At 39.0% G+C, this 21,926-nt stretch overlaps 2 protein-coding genes across 6 annotated transcripts in view; one reads left to right on the forward strand and one right to left on the reverse strand.

Annotated features, from left to right (window-relative positions):
- Positions 1-9,881, forward strand: part of dtx1.S (deltex 1 S homeolog) — a 36,407-nt gene extending 26,526 nt beyond the window's left edge. For all 5 annotated transcript variants that reach the window (XM_018234519.2, XM_041573967.1, XM_018234531.2 and 2 more), the window contains 6 exon segments: positions 115-276; positions 2,678-2,739; positions 4,661-4,819; positions 5,699-5,860; positions 6,352-6,441; positions 7,038-9,881. In XM_018234519.2, the coding sequence (XP_018090008.1) occupies positions 115-276; positions 2,678-2,739; positions 4,661-4,819; positions 5,699-5,860; positions 6,352-6,441; positions 7,038-7,265 (863 nt within the window). In that variant the 3' untranslated portion in view covers positions 7,266-9,881.
- Positions 9,882-12,994: 3,113 nt separating this feature from the next.
- rasal1.S (RAS protein activator like 1 (GAP1 like) S homeolog) overlaps positions 12,995-21,926 on the reverse strand; it is a 41,781-nt gene continuing 32,849 nt past the window's right edge. Inside the window, 11 exon segments of the mRNA XM_041580244.1 lie at positions 12,995-13,243; positions 13,326-13,390; positions 14,566-14,686; positions 14,762-14,897; positions 15,644-15,784; positions 17,672-17,844; positions 19,230-19,374; positions 19,674-19,811; positions 20,006-20,093; positions 20,095-20,193; positions 20,775-20,887. Coding sequence (XP_041436178.1) covers positions 13,122-13,243; positions 13,326-13,390; positions 14,566-14,686; positions 14,762-14,897; positions 15,644-15,784; positions 17,672-17,844; positions 19,230-19,374; positions 19,674-19,811; positions 20,006-20,093; positions 20,095-20,193; positions 20,775-20,887 — 1,341 coding nt within the window. The 3' untranslated portion in view covers positions 12,995-13,121.

Raw genomic sequence — 21,926 nt, forward strand, 5'->3', positions numbered from 1 at the left:
TGGAAATGTATTCCTTTTTGATATGAATCCGTCTGTGCATGTAACCTGTAGTGTTTGTGCATTCCTTGGCTATTGGTATTTTAGTAGTAATCTCTTTGTCTTCTTTCTACATAGGAATGACTGGTATTTTAATGTGTGCAGCAGGATTACCTGTCTGCCTGACCAGAGCCCCCAAACCCATTCTGCACCCACCTCCTGTCAGCAAAGAGGACATCAAACCTGTCAGCGGCATTAGTGGCATCTGTCGGAAAACTAAGAAAAAACACTTGAAAAAGAGTATGAAAATAAACTTTATCATATGGGGAAGGGTGGCCAGGATAATGGTGTACAGGGTATTGCTGAGATATATTCATGAGTAGCAAGAAACAGGAATACTCTTGAGAAAGGCAATTGATGCAGTGTTGCTCTGCACGGAAGCATAGGCTCAGCTATTAAGCTGCTTAGTATGGATTCCAAGTGATTAATGTAGTGGTCAGGAGAATTGTTGGATAGATAGTGTAGCAGAAATCTACAAGGATATATTTGCAGTATCACTCTTCAGCAAAAAATAATACGTGGGAAGAACATGTTAGACGTACTATTCTTTAGCAAAAAATAAAATATAGAACATTGCTTAAACACCACCATTGCAGGCACATTGTTATAATGTTCTTTGGTGTGTGGGGGTGCCGGCAACTTAATGCCTGTGATACTTTGAATATAATTAATTGCCAAAATTTTACTTCTGTTTAGTGTGATATTAAGTTTTTTCTGAAATATTTTTTCTGAAAAATGTGTTTTATTGATCAGATAGGTAACTGAAACCCTCTCCCATTCATGGACACACACTATATATTGTGGTACTGATCACTAGATTTCTGTCTGCAGTAAAGTCACCATCATCAGAGTAAATAAGGCTTGAAACTTGAATTTATTGGGTCAAACAACCAGGCTTACTCTTGCCCTTGCCTGAAATTTTGCCTGGTTGTTTGATCTAATAAATTCAAGTTTTCACTTTTTTGCGACAAAGAGGTGCTGCAGCAGTATTTTTTCCCTGTATGTCTATGCAAACCCCTGGCAACAGTTTCCAGATTGCTTTGCACCCAACCTACAAGGTGGTTGAAGCACACACAATATTGTCTAATGGAAATGAAGACTTAGCGTGAGAGGGCAAGATAATGTTTGACACCACATGGGTCTCTATTACATTGGGTGTCTGGGCCCAATTATGGACTATGCAGTGCAGCCCTTTGTAAATGTAAGGGTCTTCGGCCGTGTCATAGTGCAGTCTGTTGGTAGACATGACAGAAACCTTTTACTGTGCATCTTTTTTCCTGCTTCTCTACTGTCCATATAACTTGCAGTTCCCAATGCCGTGCTACTTTACATTCTGACCTATTAAATATTCAGCAGTAGAAACTGTGCTTACATTATTACATTTCAGTCTCAAATATTGCTTTCATATTTCTAAATAATTTCCAACTGCCATCTAGACTCCATTAGTTAAAGTTAATCTGACTGGGAACAGACATCTGAGTGGAGCAATATGACCAAGGAATCATGCCTGCAGCTAGTAAATACCTAGATAATAAATTCATTTCCATTTTTATTTTCCAGCTGAGCGTGGCCTGCAGTAATAGTCCCAGAGAATTCAAGCAGTGTCTGTCTTGTCTTGTACACAACCTTATTTGTCCCTTTATGTCTCAGATACCAAGAAAATAGCCTGTCATTTTATTGGGAACTCTGTATAACTGCTTATTTGTTATCCATTACTTTTGACTGACAGTATGTAAAGCCTTAAATATTAAGGTTAATGTCGCACAGGGATGTTGGCTGTTGCTCGTAACTAAAAAGAAAAACTATCAGTATTCCCAGTCAAACCTATAGCCAGCTGCTTGTGTTTTGCATAACAAATGAAAATCTAATTTTAAAGGGGACCCATCACCCAAAAAAATATTCCAAATCCTATTTTTTATCACATCACATTAGTCAAGAACAATGAACTTTAATTACACTATATACATTTTTTGAATCTTGTTTCCTTTGGTCTGGGAATTCATAATTATAGCAAGTAGGCAGGAGCCATTTTGTGGACACTGTTATTAAGGCAAGCCTTGTATCATCTCAGAATCTTGTTTGTGCACCAGAATGGGGGACCTGATGTCCCTTCCCATGTACTGGCTACACAATTAAATGGTAAAGAGAACAGAGGGAATGTGGGGAGAGCAGTGACATGTAGGAAGTTCTGAATGGAAAGTGAAAGTAATTGTCTGCTCCGCCTCTATGCCTAAGGCATATAGGAGGGGCAGACACTATTTGATTGATATCTGAGATTTTTAAATGAGTTTACAACAGCTATGACTGCTTTAATATACAATAGAAATTGGATTTCATGTTTAATTTGAAAAGGACTTCTATTATACAGCTTTTTTGTGTCTGGGTGACAGGTCCACTTTAAGTATCTTTCTAATATACATTCATTCAAAAATGTAAATGATATCAAAGATAATTGAAATTGGAAGCAATATCTGTCCTGTTGTTTCATTTTCTATGCTACTGCAACAATGTAGCCAGTTGATTAACAGAGCTGGAATAGTTCAATTGCAGTTACATTTACAATTAACATTGAAAATTGTTGTGTATTAGAATAGTGAAAATGGATTTTGGAAAATGGATTATGTCCCTATTCCTTTTACAGGTAAGAACCCAGAAGAGGTGGTGCGCAGATACATACAGAAAGTAAAGTCACCTCCCGATGAGGTGAGTAATTCTTAAACATTGGAGACTTTAGGAAGCAGGCCTGGGGTGGACAAATTGTTGGTACAATAATGTAATATTGTGTGTAAAAATAACTATAGTTATGTAAGAAGACATTTAGTAAGTGATTGGCGCTGAGAACATTAACAATTTAAATATTAAACTGTATTTCCACATGTTTATTATTTTTAAACATTTATTTATTATTTTGACCATTAATCCAAACACCTAATTGTAAAATATAAGGATATTATGAGGGAAATTTACTAACCTGCGAAAATTTGCCAGCGACAGCTTCGCACCCATCGCTACACTTCCCCAGGTGAAAATTCGCTCAGACAACTCTAATTTACTAAAATGCAAAGTTGCGTCCAGGGCACCGAATGCTGATGAATTTTCGGTAGCATTAGTCGGCAATGAAAGCGAAGTTGCACTATTGTTGGCTAATTTGCATACGGTTGGAAGTGAAAGTTGAATGCATTCAATGCAGTTGCATGCATGTTGCAGCAAATATATTATATTACACAAGCCCAGGGAACCATAAAAAATAAAATAGAGTTGTTATAATGCCCTACACTTTTTCAGCCTATCAACCTTAAAAAGTGAAAAGACGCCGGCGAAATTTTTCAACAAAAAAATTGAGGAAGTCCTGTACACTCCATTGCACTTCGTCTGGTATGAGCTGGTGAAGGCAAGTCTGGCGGAACAGCTAATGTTCAGTAAAATCCGCATCTTAGTGAATTTGCGCAGTTACGTCCATTCGCCAGAGCGAAAATTCACCTGCAGTTAGAGTGCAAAGTTGCGCTAGTGTCTATCTCCTTCACTAGCAAAGTTATGCCTGCGCCCGTTAGTAAATCAGCGAAGTACCAAAATTACGTCACGCTGTCGAATTTTCGCCAGCTGTAGTTGCTTCGTCTTTAGTAAATTTGCCCCATTATAAGTTCAATGACCATATAAAGTTCACCAATGTTGGCTTAGTAGTATTGCTGCCCAAGGCAAGGCCGTCAGTCACTCTTTTTTAATTTTCTGTGTCCCTCTCTCCCTACTCCAGGCAACTACCTACCCCTAGTTCTGTCCCTGAAAGGTCATAGAACCAAGCGACTATCACATCTTTTATAATAGACGTTTCAGTGAACCATGTGACAGAAGTTATTTCACTAAGCACCAGTTATAACTGATGACATCGCTAAGCACTATTTATATAGTGAATAATGTACTGTAAAATATATGTATTATTTTAAGTCACAGAGTAGTTCCATTACCATATGAATGCAGAGTGCTTTTATAGGGTCACGGAACTCAGAGATGACTTCTAATACCCTTATATTTTTCAAGAGGGGGTACATTCTTTGTTATAAAAATCAAGTTTTGTGAATCATGTGACAGAAATTACATCGCTTAGCACTGTTACAACTGATGGCATCACTAGGCATTGTGTATTAGGATATTCACAACTCTTGTGTAATATATAGTGAATAAAATACCCTCTTGTAAAATATAAGGATATTTATTATAAGTTGGCGAGGAATTTCATGACCATATAAAAACACTAGGCCGAAGGCCGAGTGTTTTTATACAGGTCATGGAACTCCAAGGTAACTTATAATATCCTTATATTTTACAACTGGGGCTCCTTTATTTATTATAATACACAAATTTCAGTGAACTCACCATTTATGACTGTTGACATCAGAACTCACCGTTTATAAGGATATAATAAGATATTTAGAGATTTTGTGTATTAAACGGATATAATTTACATGGTATTCGTTGTGTAATACAAAGCCATCATGATTGGATCCCAGTCAGTAACCCAACCTCCCATACGGAAGAATTTTTCTGGATTAACCTAAATAATGACTTGCTGATTTTGCTGTGATCAAGAGCACTGATTTATGTCTGGTGCCATCTCTTCCTTCCTAAGGATTGCACCATCTGCATGGAACGTCTGGTCACTGCATCAGGTTACGATGGAGTTCTCAGTCACAGAGGCCTTCGAGCTGAGCTGGTTGGGAAACTGGGAAAGTGCAACCACATGTACCATGTGCTGTGTCTGGTGGCCATGTATAACAATGGGAATAAGGTGAGACAAAAGATAACGTGTGTTCAAATGAAAGAGGGGCAATTTTCCACAACAAGAAGGCTGTTAGTGTTCAGTGTGGCTCTTAGCAAAGACCAGCCCAAGCTCGTAGGTACTTAATATCAACCTGGAATGATGGAGATTTCAAATATTAGCACTCATCATTGCTATAAATTGCTAATTGTCATGATTGCAGTAGGCAGATACTGTCAGGGCATGACCAATAACACAATCTCTGTGTACTGTAAATGCCAGAGCCTATTTTGCATCTCATGTTTATACCAGTCATCACAGGGGGGACAGTGAGAAAATTGTTCCATCATTTTTTCATTCTGACCAGAGCACACAGAAAGAGTGCACTTGGAGAAAATGAGCATTTGGAAAGTCTAGAGACTTAAAGAGCATGCCAGGTGATTAGTATAGAACTGCATGAGCCCTATGGAAGTATAGATACGAGTACAAGCTGGCCTCACATTGGTTAAATAACTTTACTGTGTCTAAGTGGATGGCGGATTGTGTTAGTTTTATTTTATAAATGTGCAACCCCTTATACAGTTTCTTTAGCCAGTGACCGAACACGCATTGATAGTCACAAGCTTATGAATTGTGGTCTGATTGGCCCTTGACTGCCATAAGTATTACATTTACCCATTATGTAAGATATTACTATAAATGCAATATTGAAATTGGTATCCCCAAAATGCTGTTTAAATGCTGCACTGAGGCCTACCCATTGTTATCTGCAGATATAAAATAGTACATTAACATTTTAAAGCACTATTTTTAAAGAACAAGTTTCAGAACCTTCATAAATACTTCTAGATAGGGCCTTCACTGACACATCCTCATTTAACCACCAATGTGATGTTTTTTTTCTGGCAGGATGGTAGCTTGCAGTGTCCAACATGTAAAGCCATTTATGGAGAGAAGACAGGCACACAACCTCCAGGGAAGATGGAATTCCATGTCATCCCTCACTCTCTGCCTGGGTATTCAGAAAGTAAAACCATACGCATCGTATATGATATCCCAAGTGGCATGCAGGTACCAGTTACTCACTAGCACCTTCTGAAAATATAAAATAGACATGGGTGTTGGCTGTACATAATAACTACTGAGGAAGTGAAGAATAGTATATTTATTATAACATTTACAGACCAGTGGCACAATGATAAGACCTTGGTTTACATCTCACTAAGTCAAGCATTTCTCGGTGATCCAAGAGCACTGATCAGTAGGTCCCACCTGCTGGTTAAGCGCAACATGATTGTGGTTGAAATGTATGTTAAAATTCGTATGGCTGTAGATTCCAAGAGAGAAGAATAAAACAGCTCTGAGGCAGTATTAGCAAACTGCTATTTTATTAACAATTAGGGTACCCACACTGCTGATAAAATAACACTTGCAGTTTGCTAATACTTCCTTGTGCTGTTTGATTCCCCCTACTTGATAGTATTAGTATTTGAACATAGCTCTGCTATACTGTAGCTGAAAGGTTACTTTGTCAGGGTGATAATTGATAAATCATTTTCCAGGGGCCTGAACATCCCAACCCTGGCAAGAAGTTCACAGCCAGAGGATTTCCACGACACTGCTATCTACCAGATAATGATAAGGGCAGAAAGGTAAGTTCCATCATATATCATAACATGTAACTGATTCAGAAATGTGTAAACAACCTCAAATAGCAGTGATGTGTTATAAACAATATACTTTGTACCACAAGTTACTGCAGGTTGTTAGGGGATAGTGCTAGTTGTTCCATAACAAGTTGGAGATCACTGCTTTTATGTGATTGCTGTACCTAAATAAATAAAAACAATTGATGTTTAAAAAGAGATGGTTCATTTTTGCTAACTTTATAGGTCAGAGAGGGAACTACCATGTCCATAAATGTATAAACAACCTCAAATAGCAGTGTTATGTTCTAAATAATATACCATCTACCACTATTTACTGCAGGTTGCAGTTGGACATGACTGCTTTATTTTTTTAAAAATGTAATTGTACCCTAGGAGATAAAAGCAACAGATGTTAAAAATGGAATGTTACGTTTTGCAAATTTTATAGGTCAGAGGGAAAACAACCTGCAATGAGATTACCCTTACTAGTCCTGACAGCTTGATCAGTTGCTAATTAGCTGTGGTCATAACTGTTAGTTTAAATGAGACCTGCATCTATAAATGTCAAGTATGAAAATAAGTTATGTTTTCCCCCGCAGGTATTACGACTCTTGCTGGCAGCTTGGGAACGGCGATTGATATTTGCTATTGGTACCTCAAGCACGACAGGGGAATCCAACACGGTTGTGTGGAATGAGATTCACCACAAGACGGAATTTGGGTCCAACCTAACGGGCCATGGTTACCCCGATAACAACTATTTGGACAATATTCTGGCTGAACTTCATCGTCAGGGTGTCATGGAGGAGAGATCCCTTCCATACTGATGATGGCACTGGTGATGGTAGTTACATAGCTGAGCAAATAAAAGCCAGCAGGTGAATATCACATTGCCCATATGCAGGAGGGTGATTTTCTGCAAACCAGAAATATCCGATTTTTTCAGGAGCTACAGTACAGGAGAAATCTTTGTCACTAAAGGACAATTGCAGAGAAACATCACAAAACAATGCAGAACATCACTTAATCCAAGTGGGATGTGAAGACAATGTCAAGATGGGCTAAAATCAAACACTGGCAGAGAATATCCACTTATATACAGTATAAAGTGTTGCTAAGGAAGAAAGCAGATGGCACACAGACAATGGACTCAAGCTACTTAGTGCCAGAGAGTCAGAGGGTTCTACATCAGAACATTCACAAGGGAGGAAAAATGAAATAGTGCTAAGAACATCCAGTGTTGGTTGTCATCGCATCACATTTGTCTCAAGCCACAGATTAATGTTTGGCCCTTGCATCTGAGCTTCCTCCCACTTCAAAGCCCAGGCCCAGTAAAGCTCCTTCTGTCCTACTTTCTGCATGAACTGAGAATATGTTGGATGAGTCTGTGTTGAAAAGGACTCTTATCTCTAGGGGAGTATGTATAGCCACACCACTCTCCTTTCTGACCACTAGATATATATATATAAAATACAGAGTTTCAGAAATAAGCAATAACACGTTAATTTTAAACCCCTCCCCAAGATCCACACATAAGGTTGTGGGCAATGCATATTAAAGGAACAGTAATGCTTAGATATGTATGAGTTGCTCCAATATGACACATATATATACTTTTCCGCAACCTGTTAAAATGAAGATAAGTCCTGCATGCCCTTTCCTGCAGTTTGGAGAAACAGGATTTTCTGCAGCTAAGGCAGTGTTTGAGTTCACTTTATAGAATGTTACTTGTGGTTTGGCATTCGATGTGGCATAAATGCAAGTTGAACAATTTTTAAAGTCATGTATTTCTTGTGTGTTAAAATAGCAGTTTGGAACAATCACACTGAGAACTTTAACATCCACCAAGCCACCAATGGCTGAAGGGTAAGGTGTGGTTTGCCCATGCTTGCTACATGTATCTTCTGTTCTGCTGTGTTTTGGAAAGTTTTAACTATATGTTTAATTTGTACAACAAAAATGTTAATATAAATGTATATCAGTTTGAAGCTTTACTGTTCCATTAATGTGCAAAACTGCTAAGCTCTGTGGTCCCTCACAAAGTCTTTTCAGAAAATATTTAAACTTGGCCAAAACTATAGGGTTCTCTAGCCAACACAGGCATTAAATTTCTCTTTGAAAATGTGTTTTAATTTCTGTTTTATATACTAATTAATGCTTCTGCTCCAGCATCCAGTTCTCTATTTTTTTCATAAACACTTCCTGCAGAACCTGTAAATGCTTTTGTTAACCTTTGTAACCTGGCTATTCATTTCCTCACCCAGAGTTGGACTGGCCTACCAAAAGTCTTGAGGCTCTCCCAGTGGGACCAGGCCATAGTAGGCCCCTGCCTAGTACAATGGCCATTGATCATCCTTATTTTCACTGCGAGCCTCTATAAAAATCTATACTATCTGGTACTATATATATCTATCTGCTGACAGAGTGGCTCAAGGATGTCAGGCTCTTTGGTGGGCTCTAGGAGTCCCAGACCTTGACTATCCCTATAACTCCTGCTTTAGTCCATTGACATGTCCTTATCTAAAAGCAGCCATACAAAAACAAACTTTGGGTTCTGTCAATAATGCCTGCTGTTGGCACCCACATGAGCATATCTGAACTAAGTGGGTAGGAAATTCTGCCCCTTTTTCCCTGCACTATGAGACATCATATATATTTTCTAGAAGAGGATTATTAGTCTGCCCAGACATAGTGTGTTTGGAGGGAATCATAACACAGAATGTGCAGACAACCTGATGGGAAACATGTAGATGTTCCAGTGGTCAGACAGTATGCCGAGGATCAGTCATAAGTACCCAACCAGGGTAACTGTGTTCAGATATGATATACTGTACATCTTGAGGTTGAAAACAGATAGCTAAATACATTTTTGGTCCCATCACCCTCTGGTTTACTCACACACAATTTTTAAAACATAAACACGACCAAAAAATAATCTATGTTGCTCATAACGCCTCATCTACCTCCATATTTACCTGCTCCATATGTAAAGGTAACTGCCAAAGACAACACCAACATAACATTACTGCCAAATTAAAGGAAACAGTTCTTCTCTCTGTGACATTCTCCTCAATGGATTGTCCTGGAATGACACTGCTTTGCCATACAAGCTTGATATTGTCAGCTAATTCCATGTGCATGTCTGTCTTGCCTTGCATATTATGGGCGTTGAAGACTGGGCAACTGGAACCCTCCATTACATTTCTGCATTAAACCAGGCATGATGGGTTGGTGTTTGCTTAATTATCTCAGGGGCCATACTAAAGCATTTGCTTTTCACGTTTCCCTTCTTTTGGTAGACAAATGTGACCTTGAAATATGGACTGGATTTGCTAACATGCAGACAAATGCATGTCTTCGGTATTGCACGTATGAATATCCTTGAAAGGCAAAATAAATTGTGCTTATACTTTGGAGCAGTAAAGCACCCTGAAATAAAGCAAGCAGCATTTGTCTTGTGTAAGTGTTTATAACTGACATAACTATGAGCAGGTAGGGACAATTTATAAAATGTAGTTTTAAGTGTATTAAACATAAACTAAAATATAACAGACATGTCCAAGTTTCTCCAAGAATTCTATTGTGTTTGTATCCATTTAAAATCAAAGCAAAATTGTACTGTAAATTAGGAAAATGTGCGCAAGTTGAACCCATTATAAAAGCGTATGTTTCCATGACCCTTAACTTGGCACAAACTTACAGGTGCTAAAAACTGGCACTGACACAATTCATGCCTCCCCACTCTGCGCCCCATTCACATTAATAGGTTCAATGGGTGCATTGCCAGTAGGTGCAAGATCCTTTGGATGCTAGTGCTTAAAGGGATCTTGTCATCGGAAAACATGTTTTTTTTCCAAAACGCATCAGTTAATAGTGCTACTCCAGCAGACTTCTGCACTGAAATCCATTACTCAAAAGAGCAAACAGATTTTTTTATATTCAATTTTGAAATCTGACATGGGGCTAGACATTTTGTCAATTTCCCAGCTGCCCCATGTCATGTGACTTGTGCCTGCACTTTAGGAGAGAAATACTTTCTGGCAGGCTGCTGTTTTTCCTTCTCAATGTAACTGAATGTGTCTCAGTGGGACATGGGTTGTTACTATTGAGTGTTGTTCTTAGATCTACCAGGCAGCTGTTATCTTGTGTTAGGGAGCTGTTATCTGGTTATCTTCCCATTGTTCTTTTGTTTGGCTGCTGGGGGGGGGGAAAGGGAGGGGTGATATCACTCTAACTTGCAGTACAGCAGTAAAGAGTGATTGAAGTTTATCAGAGCACAAGTCAGATGACGTGGGGCAGCTGTGAAATTGACAATATGTCTAGCCCCATGTCAGATTTCAAAATTGAATATAAAAAAATCTGTTTGCTCTTTTGAGAAATGGATTTCAGTGCAGCATTCTGCTGGAGTAGCACTATTAACTGATGTGTTTTGAAAAAAAAACATGTTTTCCGATGACAGGATCCCTTTAAGCACTAGCATCCAAAGGATCTTGCACCTACTGGCAATGCACCCATTGAACCTATTAATGTGAATGGGGCGCAGAGTGGGGAGGCATGAATTGTGTCAGTGCCAGTTTTGATTTATTTTGAAAAAAAATGTTTTCCCATGACAGTATCCCCAAAGCTTGCACAATTGTAAATCAGCCCTTTCAAGGCCATGCAAGTTTTCCCCAGTACCTACTAAAAAACTCACCAATGGGAGGCTGAGGATGGTTGCTAGGAACTGTAGTTCATTAACAGCTGAAGAGGTTGTGATACCCTTACTGCCAGCCTACTGTATATTAACTTTATCTACCTACACTCTCTGATGTACAGTGTCTCAGTTCCTGCATCATGATAGCCAAGCACAATGATCACCTTAGTGCTTACTTTTCCACCCAATGAATAGGGTATCAGATCTGCCACACAGAGGTCTGATTATCCTTACACCATACAATATTGAATGCCTGATTGAGTTTCCATAATATGAATGGCTTTATGTTTGCTTCTCCTCTCACACTCGTGTAATCCGTTGTATTCAGCTACTCAAAAATTCACAATTTGAACCTAGTATTCCCCCTGCCCCTACAGTTTAGCTTTTGATTTTTTATATCTGATTTCCCATAATGAAACAGAAATTCCCTTATTGAGTGCAAGACTGCCATAAATGTGGATCACACACCACAATGTAAATTACTGTGCTTCATCTGCATGTTCAGTTTGTATTTTAATCTTTGCAGAAATCTATTTAGTGATTTCCAGCAGTGTCCCTGTCCTCCCCAACAAGCTGTTCAACCTTTGATGCCCTGCTGAACTCTACAACCCTGTGCACCAAGTGGCCTTAATTCTCACAGTCTACTGTACAATGCTATGATCTCTCCCCCACTGCTCACAATATTTTCTACAGTTTTGATAGATCTACTCCTAAATACCTCCTGTATTTAGATATTCAAAAAATACAAAAAAACAAACATAATATTCAAGCAGTATTGGATGAGTTAGTACAAAATGTGTGTGAGAGCCAGCATGTGTCCAAGGTCACTCCACCAGTAGCACAGTAGTAGCATATTTCTGTTGGTCCTTTGAAGTGGAAGGGGGTGTTAACCCTAAGCATGCAAGAGGGAATGCAATCATCTCTGTCAGCACGTATCATGGTATGCATGGAGCAACCTTCACCATCTTCATTACTGCTCTGCATGTCACTGCATATATGAATAAAGACATTTTTAAAAAAAAGAAAGCCAAATGTAGGCGCTGTGTCTGTCTATGTTCCAATTGATGATCTGATCTCCTGGGGAATAAGTGCTGTGTTTGCAATGTTACATTATGGATGTGGCATCCACCTTTGGATAAATTACAACTCCTCTAGCATGTGCAGCATGTTGCTGGGTGAGCATGATGGGAGTTGTAGTTGGAAGGACAAAGGTTAAACAAGGGAAAGGTACTGCTAGTTATTGGTAAAGGTAGAACCTGCACTGCAAGTTCCCTTAATTACTGGGGCTGTTATAGAAGCAAAACCTAAATTCAATATGCAGAGCAAGTGGCTTGTTAGATTAAAGGTGGTGGTCAGTACAAGACAACTGAATGTTTCCCCTGTGTCGTTTTATTTGTTACCTGTAGATTAATATAGGTTTGAGGCAGATGTCGTGCTTGGAAAGGCAGCTGGTGAAGTAAGTACTAAATGGTAGATGAAGATGAAAAATAAACTTTTTTTTGCAGAGGAAAGATGCAAATACAGTAGATCCCACATTTAAGTTTTTTTAGGGGGGGCAGAAATGTTTTTTTTTTTTTGTAAAATCTAGAAAATGTTAAATCAGGGTAATATATCATGCATAATATATTGGTGGGACCACAAAAAATAGTTGTAAAATGAGGGAATAGGATGTAAAATGAAGGTTTCGTTGTAGTGTTACTTGTTATAGTGTTAAATTTCTAACCACCTGATAAAATGCGCAGAGGATAGCTTGCACCTCTCTGACCTGAACAAAAAAATTCGCTACTCTGCTGACCTTGCATTCAGTGAGATTAGCTGAAAGGATGTAACCACCGCAATTTAATCAAGAGCAATACTAGTTAATTGACCTGCCAAGCTGATTTTTTATTCAAGTGAAGAAAATCCACAAGATTACAAAAAAAAGCTATAGCCATGCTTTAACTTGGATGGAAAGAGAACAGAAGCAAAAGCAGCAGCGTGGTTTGATCTCCTATGTACAGTGACCGTGGCTAGGCGTGTCCTCTCTCTCCCTTTTTTCGAAGGCTTGATGAGCTCTTTCTAGATCCTCAATGGTTACCAGCAGGCGTCTTGCAGAGGAGGATACTGTCATACCTGAAAGAGAAGCGGGTTCCACGATATTGCTTGATATAATAAATCATAGGACAATGGACATCAAATATTTATATGCTCTCACCTTTCTCGCTGCGACCCTTACATTCTGGCTTTTCTGCTTTCAAAGAGTTCTCCAAGTATTTATCCCTTAAGGCAGAAAAAAAAACATGGGCGCTCTAGGACAAGGGATGTTAAATAAGGCTCTTGGTGGTTAACACAACATCATCATGCTTAACAACTGAGATATGATGGGAGAATTGGACAGGATTTCTATATCATGAATTACAGGCGTTGGATCTGTTATCCAGAAACCTGTTATATATTAAAGGCCATGTTCCACAAACTCCATTTTAATAAACTCATTCAATTTTAAAAAATGATTTTCTTTTTCTCTGACATAATAAAACAGTACTTGTACGTGATCCCAGCTAACATATAATTAATAAAAATGGCAGGTCTGAATAGCAGGTCCCTTGTGTCAAATGTAAAAGACAGACTGGCTGTACAGAGTTATAAAATTATGCATTAACTGGTTTAAAAATGTCAGGGAATTTCCATAGTTTTGAACAGATCCAACTAAATGGTACAGTTTGATTGCTTCAGCCCTATAGAATTACATATAGTATGCACAGAGGACTTGGTTGCATTGGCTTTTAATTTCCAACAATATCTAACAGACAAAATCACTTTAGTAAAAGAACCATAAATAGGCCCTGGGGAATGGTACAGGAAATGGATATTGTAACCAGCGTATTATTGGTTTTCTGACATTGTATTAGAGGTTGAGGTTTGAAACTCTATATTTGAAGTTAGGCCCGGACTGGAAATCTGTGGGTTCTGGCAAATGCCAGAGGGGCTGCTATAAGGTGCTATAGAAAGTCAGTATTTAGTGGGCTGGTGGGGGCTGTTTGGGCCTCTATGTACCTGAAATTCCAGGGCTCATTTAATTCTCAGTCTGGACCTGTTTGAAGTAAACAGTGCCTTAATTTTACAGATATAGAAAAAAAAATTTTGATGAAACTTCGGGGTATTGCACGAAACCCAGCACACATCAAAAAATCATTGGGACTTCTCCCATTGACTTATATGCAACCTCAACAGGTCTGAGATGCCGGATTTTCAGATTCTGACTTTTCCATCCTCGGAGTTTAATAAATATAAAAAAAAGCACAAATTTTTCATGATTTTTACATTCGGAGTTTAGTACATAACCCACAAAATGTCAGAAACAGCAGGGAGCACAAGGATTTTTACACTATGTAGAAAAGGGGCCATGACTTAAATTAACAGACAGAGGTATCTATAAATAAACAAATGCACACCTGAGCACATCCTTTGAAAGAAGTAGGTGTCGATAAAGAACCTGTGCCTCAGCATCGGGATCCAATGGGTCACTCCAGTCCCCCAGAGTCACAGCTAAATGTGTTCGACTACACCCACGCACTAAAAGAAGCAACAAATAATGAAAAAGGGACAAGAAAGAGGCACATAAAGGGTAAATGTAGTGAGCTTCATCACCTGTACGGTCAGACTGCAGGCAGCATGTCCAATGGGCATTGCGATAAGCACCAGGATGGTAGGTTGGCAGCAAACGTTGATTGCACAAACTGACCTTTCGCAAGGCAGAGAGCCACTGATTCAACTCATTCACATTCTATGTATAGAGTAGAGCACACACAGACACATTGTAACTGTTCAGATTCTATTAAAGGGGAACTATCGCGAAATTAATAATTGGGAAAAAGAATCATTGCACAAAGTTACTCCCATTCAGCAGGAGCTTGAACTTACTCTCAGAGAAAGAGCTCTAATTGCATGTATTAATATTTCATTTTACTAAAAAAGTAATCATTTCTGCTAAAGAAATATATTTGAAAATTTTATTATTTCCACCTCAACTATCCATTAGGAGAATTAGATTTTCGCGATAGATCCCCTTTAAAGCAATGCTGGCAGTCCAAACTTATTTATGAATAATGCAGTAATGCCAACTCCAAAATCATGAGGATGGCACATGAGGATGTTTTGAAAGGTGATACTGTGCCATTTTATTCAACCCTAAAAAAACCAATGTAGCAACATAGCATCTGCATCGATGTATCTGTTCCTATATTCAATTTACATAGTAACTAAACTTTATTCAGGAACAGGATACAAACGTGATTTCGGCACAAGCTGGCTCAGCATATCACGCTATTTTATTCTTCCTCCCTTATAAGTGTAGAATAGGAATGAACAACTTAAGTTGCTACAGAAGTTTATTAATTAAAACTCATACCTCTACTGTGGGGTGCTGGGGGATCTCAACTAAAATCTGAAATTCTGTCTATAAACAGGATTCACCTCATCTCATATATAAAGGACAGGTATGCAGGACTTGCCTAGTGTTGTGTGTATTACCTTGCACTGTATATACATAATGTGACCTCCTTGTGTCTCACTGTCCTGGCTGATAATCTGCATCATGTTTGCGTGCTGGAAAGCATTCTCGTCTACTCTCTCCACTGCACAGATCCGGTGCACAGGGATTGAAGAGCACACCTGCCAAAATATCAAATAGAAAGAAAGGATTTCATGGACTTTTTACTAAACTGTGCAAGAACATTATAAATAAGATTACTCATTGCTTTCCACCTTTCAACCAACATTGCTCTTTGCTTTCTATGATTGCAATAAAGCAAAGCAGAATGTGGTACCTACATAACTGTATATAATCTAACCCTGTGAATCTTACCAAACTGGAATATTTATATTTAAGTAAATATTGCCCTTTTACATCTTTTCCCTTGATCCCCCGTTATATGATATCCGTTATATGTGCTGCCTCAAAGATCAACTGACCAGAAATACTGCAGCTCTAACACACACATTTGCTTTCATTAACCTTATTGATATAGACTTAACAAAGCTCATTGCTGGTTATTGCATTGATGAAACGCTATACCAGTGCTAAAGGGGGTGTTAAGGGATTGTCAAGTTTACTTTTAGTATAGTTACATATGGTTACATCAGGTTGAAAAAAAGACCAAAGTCCATCAAGTTCAACCCCTCCAAATGAAACCCAGCGTCCAATTTGGGCATGCTGATGATCAATTTGAACGCGTGTCAAATCTGGACGTGCAGTGTCAAATCCAAAACCCTAGATCCTTCTCAGTTAAGGAAACCCCCAACACACTGCCATTTAGTGTATAACTTGCATTTATATTATTTTTGCCAAAGTGTATAACCTTGCATTTATCAACATTGAACCTCATTTTCCAGTTTGCTGCCCAGTTTTCCAATTTAGTCAAATCACTCTGCAAAGTGGCAGCATCCTGCATGGAACCTATAGTTCTGCACAATTTAATTTCATCAGCAAAAATAGAAACAGTACTTTCAATGCCCATCTCCAAGTCATTAATAAACAAGTTGAAAAGCAAGGGACCTAGTACAGAGCCCTGTGGTACTCCACTAAAGACACTGGTCCAATTAGAAAATATTCCATTTACCACCACTCTTTGTAGTCTATTTTTTAGCCAGTTCTCTATCCAGGTAGAAATACTATGTTCCAGGCCAATATTCCTTAATTTAACCAGTAACCTTTTGTATGGCACTGTGTCAAATGCTTTAGCAAAGTCTAAGTAAATCACATCCACTGCCATCCCAGAATTGAGGTCCCTGCTCACCTTCTCATTAAAGGAAATGACGTTAGTCTGGCAAGATCTATTACGCATAAAACCATGCTGGCACAAATTCATAGTATTATGATTTGCAATGAAGTCCAGTATCTTATCCGTTAATACCCCTTCAAAAAGCTTTCCTACCACTGACGTCAGACTAACCGACCTATAATTTTGAGTCTGAGAATTAGCAATTCGCCACTCTCTCGGCATGGTGCCAGACCTCAATGAATCATGAAAAATTAAGTAAAGAGGTTTGGCAATCACAGAGCTAAGATCACTAAGTACCCTGGGATGAATACCATCTGGCCCCGGACCTTTGTTTATCTTTACATGTTCTAGTCTCTTTTGAATTTTTCTTTATGATGTATTTTTTACATTATTTAGCATTTTTTTAATCAGCTCTCTAGTTTGGAATGTCATCAGCTATCTGGTTGCTAGGGTTTTAATTACCCTAGAAACCTGGTAGTGGTTTGAAGAAGCAACTGGAATATGAATAGGAGAATCTGGAATAGAAAAATAAGAAATAAAAAGTAACAATAACATTGTTGCCTCACAGAGCAGTATGTCTAGAGATATACAATTTCACAATTATACAGTATAATATATAAATACCCCAGTTTATAGGAAAACTATAATATAAATACCCCAGTTTATAGGAAAAAGAGGTCACATAAGTTTTACAGATCCCATTTAGTAGCTGGGATTTAATTTCTTTTAACATGTATTTATATAGTGCCAAAGCATGCAGAGTAAAAGGAGCCCATACTTGCCAATCTGGTGATTTAGAATAGGACAAAGTCTGACTGCTGAGCCAGAAGTATCTTTTCTTGAAAGTAAATCGAGTCACTAAATTGACAGCTTCAGCTTTCCGTTTGTGTAAAAAGCCTTCCTTTATAGTAACTGATGGGTGAAACAGTGCCCGAGAAATCTGGCCACACTCTGAGAGGCAAAGAGAAGAATGTTGATGGGATGAGACAAATGACAAAAAGAAAAACTGTATGCAAAGGTATTACAATACTTAAAAAAACAGATGTATTGCTCGGCTGTGTATCATTGGCAATAGCTGTTACACATGGAGGGAGACAGAAAAGGGGATAGTAAGAAGCAGAAATATATGAGATAACTCAAATGTGGATTAAAGGGCAGAATAAAACAGCAGCAGATATAGGGAGGTTTGTGCATTGGTTAAAAAGTAAAAAAAAACCCTCTCAATCCTGTTACCTTAAAAACGCTTCCGCAGTGCCTTTTAATCAAATCTGTTTAATCAAAACTTTGAAAGGAACAGTAGCAGCAAAATATGAAAGTCTCCTAAAGTAATGAAAGTATAATGTACTGTTGCCCTGCACTGGTACAACTGGTGGGTTTGTTTTAGAAACACAAATATAGTTCATGTAAAGAAGCTGCTGTGTAATCATGGGGGCAGCCATTCAGAGCTGAAAAAGGAGAAAAGGCACAGGATACACAGATAAAAGATAAGCTCTGTAGTATCCAATGGGATTCTTCAGACCTTATCTGTTATCTACTATGTGTGCTGTGCTTGAATGGCTGCCCCTATGGCTACATAGCAGCTTTTTTTTGTATACACTATAGTTGTTTTTCTGAAGCAAAGACACCAGTTTTGCCAGTTCAGGGCACCAGTACATGATATTGTCTTTCCATTATTGGGTCCAGGTCAGTGAAAGTTAAGTCATGAGTATGCACAGTATGTCATGATATCAGTTCCTCTGATGTCATGCACATGAACTGATGGGTGTGTACAGGTCTGGTGCCACCCTAGGCCAACCAAGGTGACCTATGGCAACACTGGACCAGAATACATCCTTGTAATCAACATCTAACTAATTTCCAGCCAGTCCGTCAAAGGGTACAATAAAAGGGCAGATAAGCTCTTGGAATTGGTCTTAAGGGTCCAAATTGGCAGTTTGGATCTTCCTGTATATGGCCACCAATTTTCAGTCTTTCCTACTTAACTTGACTCTACCGCTCCCAATAAAAACCTGCATTAACCACCCAATATACTGAAAAGGCCTCCCTTGGCTCCTTCAGTCTTGATAAGCTCCATCAAATCTCTTTGCTTATAACTTAGCTCCTAAAGGGTCTTGAATATAACATACTGGCCTGCTTTTTGTCTGATCATGGTTTAATGACCTCCTTTCTGTGAGCTTATATCAAAGCCAAAGTTTGTGCCAAATCAAATTATAAATGTTTGTTAATGATGATAATTAAATGGAAATGGGTGAAATTAGGTGAAATGAAGAAAAAATATTTTCATGCTGGTAGTGCACAAGTAGAGTACTAAAAAGAGCTGGTCTACTATCACTCACCTGTCTCACTCTCCATATCTATGAGCCTATCTAGGAAATCCCGCAAACGACCTACACTCTGTTGAATGAAGGGATGCAAAGGGGACATCCATTGTTCTTTGCCATAGCCCAACTGCTGGCCCAAATTACCAATACTCTGTACAGCCTGAGGAAAGGGGAACAAAAGCATTCATATTCAAGAATAAGTAGAACATGGTCAAGGTTAAAGCTCAAGCAAAAAGAGAGAGTTTGGAGGCTACCATGTAGGACATTGTTTAGGAACAGAGGGTGCATTATGATTAAGGACAAGACAACATGGCTAGATCTAGATGGGCTGTAGCATTGGATTTTTTCCATTTATTCACGCGATCGGCATGCAAATAAACGATCAGGTAGAAAACAAGTTTTGCATGCAAACCAAGGCCATGCAATCTGGGCAGATGTCTGCATATTTTTTTGCAATACCTTGGCAATCAAGAGGAGGGAGCGTGCAGTACGGGGGTCAGCGTGGTGCTCTCTCAAGTGGAACAGTTTGGATGTGAGGATAGCAGGTGCAAAAAAACGTAGGAAGAGGAAACCACTGATGGCCGCATACTTCAAATCCTGGTTGGGGGCACAAAACATTATTGAAGGGTTCTCAGTACAATGACTTCTGTCAGTGATGCACCACATGCTGGGTTTTAGCCCACTTTAGAGATCAGGGACCTGAAAAATTTGTGGATCTGATCAGTTCAGTCCCCTTTTGTAAGCAGGGGTTTGTTGAACACTACTCACCAGTGCAGGGCAGTTACTCTCACCTGGTAGACTGGTCCAGGAAATTTCTCCTCCACCCTTTTGTGTAGCTGCTTGAAGCAAAGACGCATACCTGATGGACACTGCTCAACCCAATATGGCATCAATGATGTCACTCAAGTAGCCCCTTAATGTCTCCAGACTGCTCTCCAAAATCTGGTGCTCAGACACTGATCCCTTAAAGGATATACGTCTGTAACAGGATAAGGAGCTATTTCTCATCTTACTTTCAGTGTGTGAAATTTATATTGGAACATTCAGATGTAAAAAGAGTTGGGGAGGAACACAACCATGAAAAATGTTCCTGGGATGCCAAATAACGGTTGCGATTGGTTATTTGTAGCCCCTATGTGGACTGGCAGCCTACAGAAGCCTCTGTTTGGCAGTACATCTGGTTTTTATACAACCAAAACTTGACACCAAGCCTGGAATTAAAAAATAAGCACCTGTTTGAGGCCACTGAGAGCAACATCCAAGGGGATTGGGAGCAAGATGTTGCTCGCGAGCTACTGGTTGGAGATCACTGCCTTAAACCATACCATTGTTGGTGTGTGTGTGCGTGTGTGTTGGGGGTGATTTTAATTTTCACTTTTTGTTGTTAATCATAAAGATGTGGATATTAATATTTCACCTATAACAGACTGGGATTGTGTTATGACTAATGTGAAAGGTAATTCCTATATTTCACACAAATTCCAAATAATGTTTATTGATTGGTCATAAATATGTCTGTAAAAACAGAACCATGGTTACCTTTGTTGTATAGTCTCTCACCTGCTGCGATTCAAATCAATCTTGCAGGGATCAAGCTCCACATATCTCTTTTCCTCAAAGATCCTATTAATAATGGGCTTCAGAATCGCATGAAGAAATGGCATTCCCACTATCTATTGGACAAACCATAGATGTTACATTGTAAGGAAAGAAAGGATTATGAACAAACATTTGTGAGAAGGGAAAACACAAATAGCAGCACTTGTGGAGTTCAGGGGCAGACAGATGGCCTTCTGGAACAGACTGGGAGGCCCATACACAGTAGTTGTTGATGTAGCCTGGAGTTTCCTGCCTAGTTCAATTAAAGGACATAATGGATCTTCCATGGGAAGATTAATGCTAGCCATTCTACAATGTGATGATATGAACAAAAAACTGCTAGGTGTCTAAAGGTGGCCATAGGTGCAAAGATCCGCTCGTTTGGCAACATCGCCAAACGAGCGGATCTTTCCCCGATATGCCATTAACAAACATGGCTATATCGGGTGTAATCTGATTGTTCGGCCGTATGGCCGAACGATACGATTACGATGTGCCCTGGGTTCCGGCGGGATCAGTCGGGTCAAAACCAAACCTGACCAATTGACCAAACGACCGATCTCCGCCGGACGAAAGATGTCGGCACACGCCACACACGATCCAAAAATCGTATGAATCCTCGATTCGTACGATAGGATCCGTGTGTCTATGGCCACCTTTAGGTTCACAAAATGCCAATCTCTCAATTTACACTCAAAATGCACAGGCAACTAGTACACAAGTAGGGATGAGATAGGGACTGTAGGATAGCTTATGCAAGAACAAAGGCTGAGATTTAGTACTGGATCAAGACTATATAAGCATGATGCATAATCATGTTAATTAAGACAATGCAGTGCTGTAGCCATAAGAGGCCAAGGCTCACCAGTACATTATAAGTCATAGGTCACCCATGGCTATCATCAGATACAATATGCAATTGTGAACACTGTAAAGGAGAGGTTACCTTTATTATAAAAGTATATTAGGTACAAATAGCCTTAGGCATTCAAGCTACAGGGCACATAATTATAGTGCTTTGTCGAATAAAACATGTAAGGCTATTTGTACTGGTTTGCAAGTTTACTTCTTCTTTACAATACTCTTCTATGGGATCTGTGAGTGACTGCCGTT

Source organism: Xenopus laevis, chromosome 1S (genome assembly GCF_017654675.1).
Source record: "Xenopus laevis strain J_2021 chromosome 1S, Xenopus_laevis_v10.1, whole genome shotgun sequence".
Taxonomy (NCBI): Eukaryota; Metazoa; Chordata; class Amphibia; order Anura; family Pipidae; genus Xenopus; species Xenopus laevis.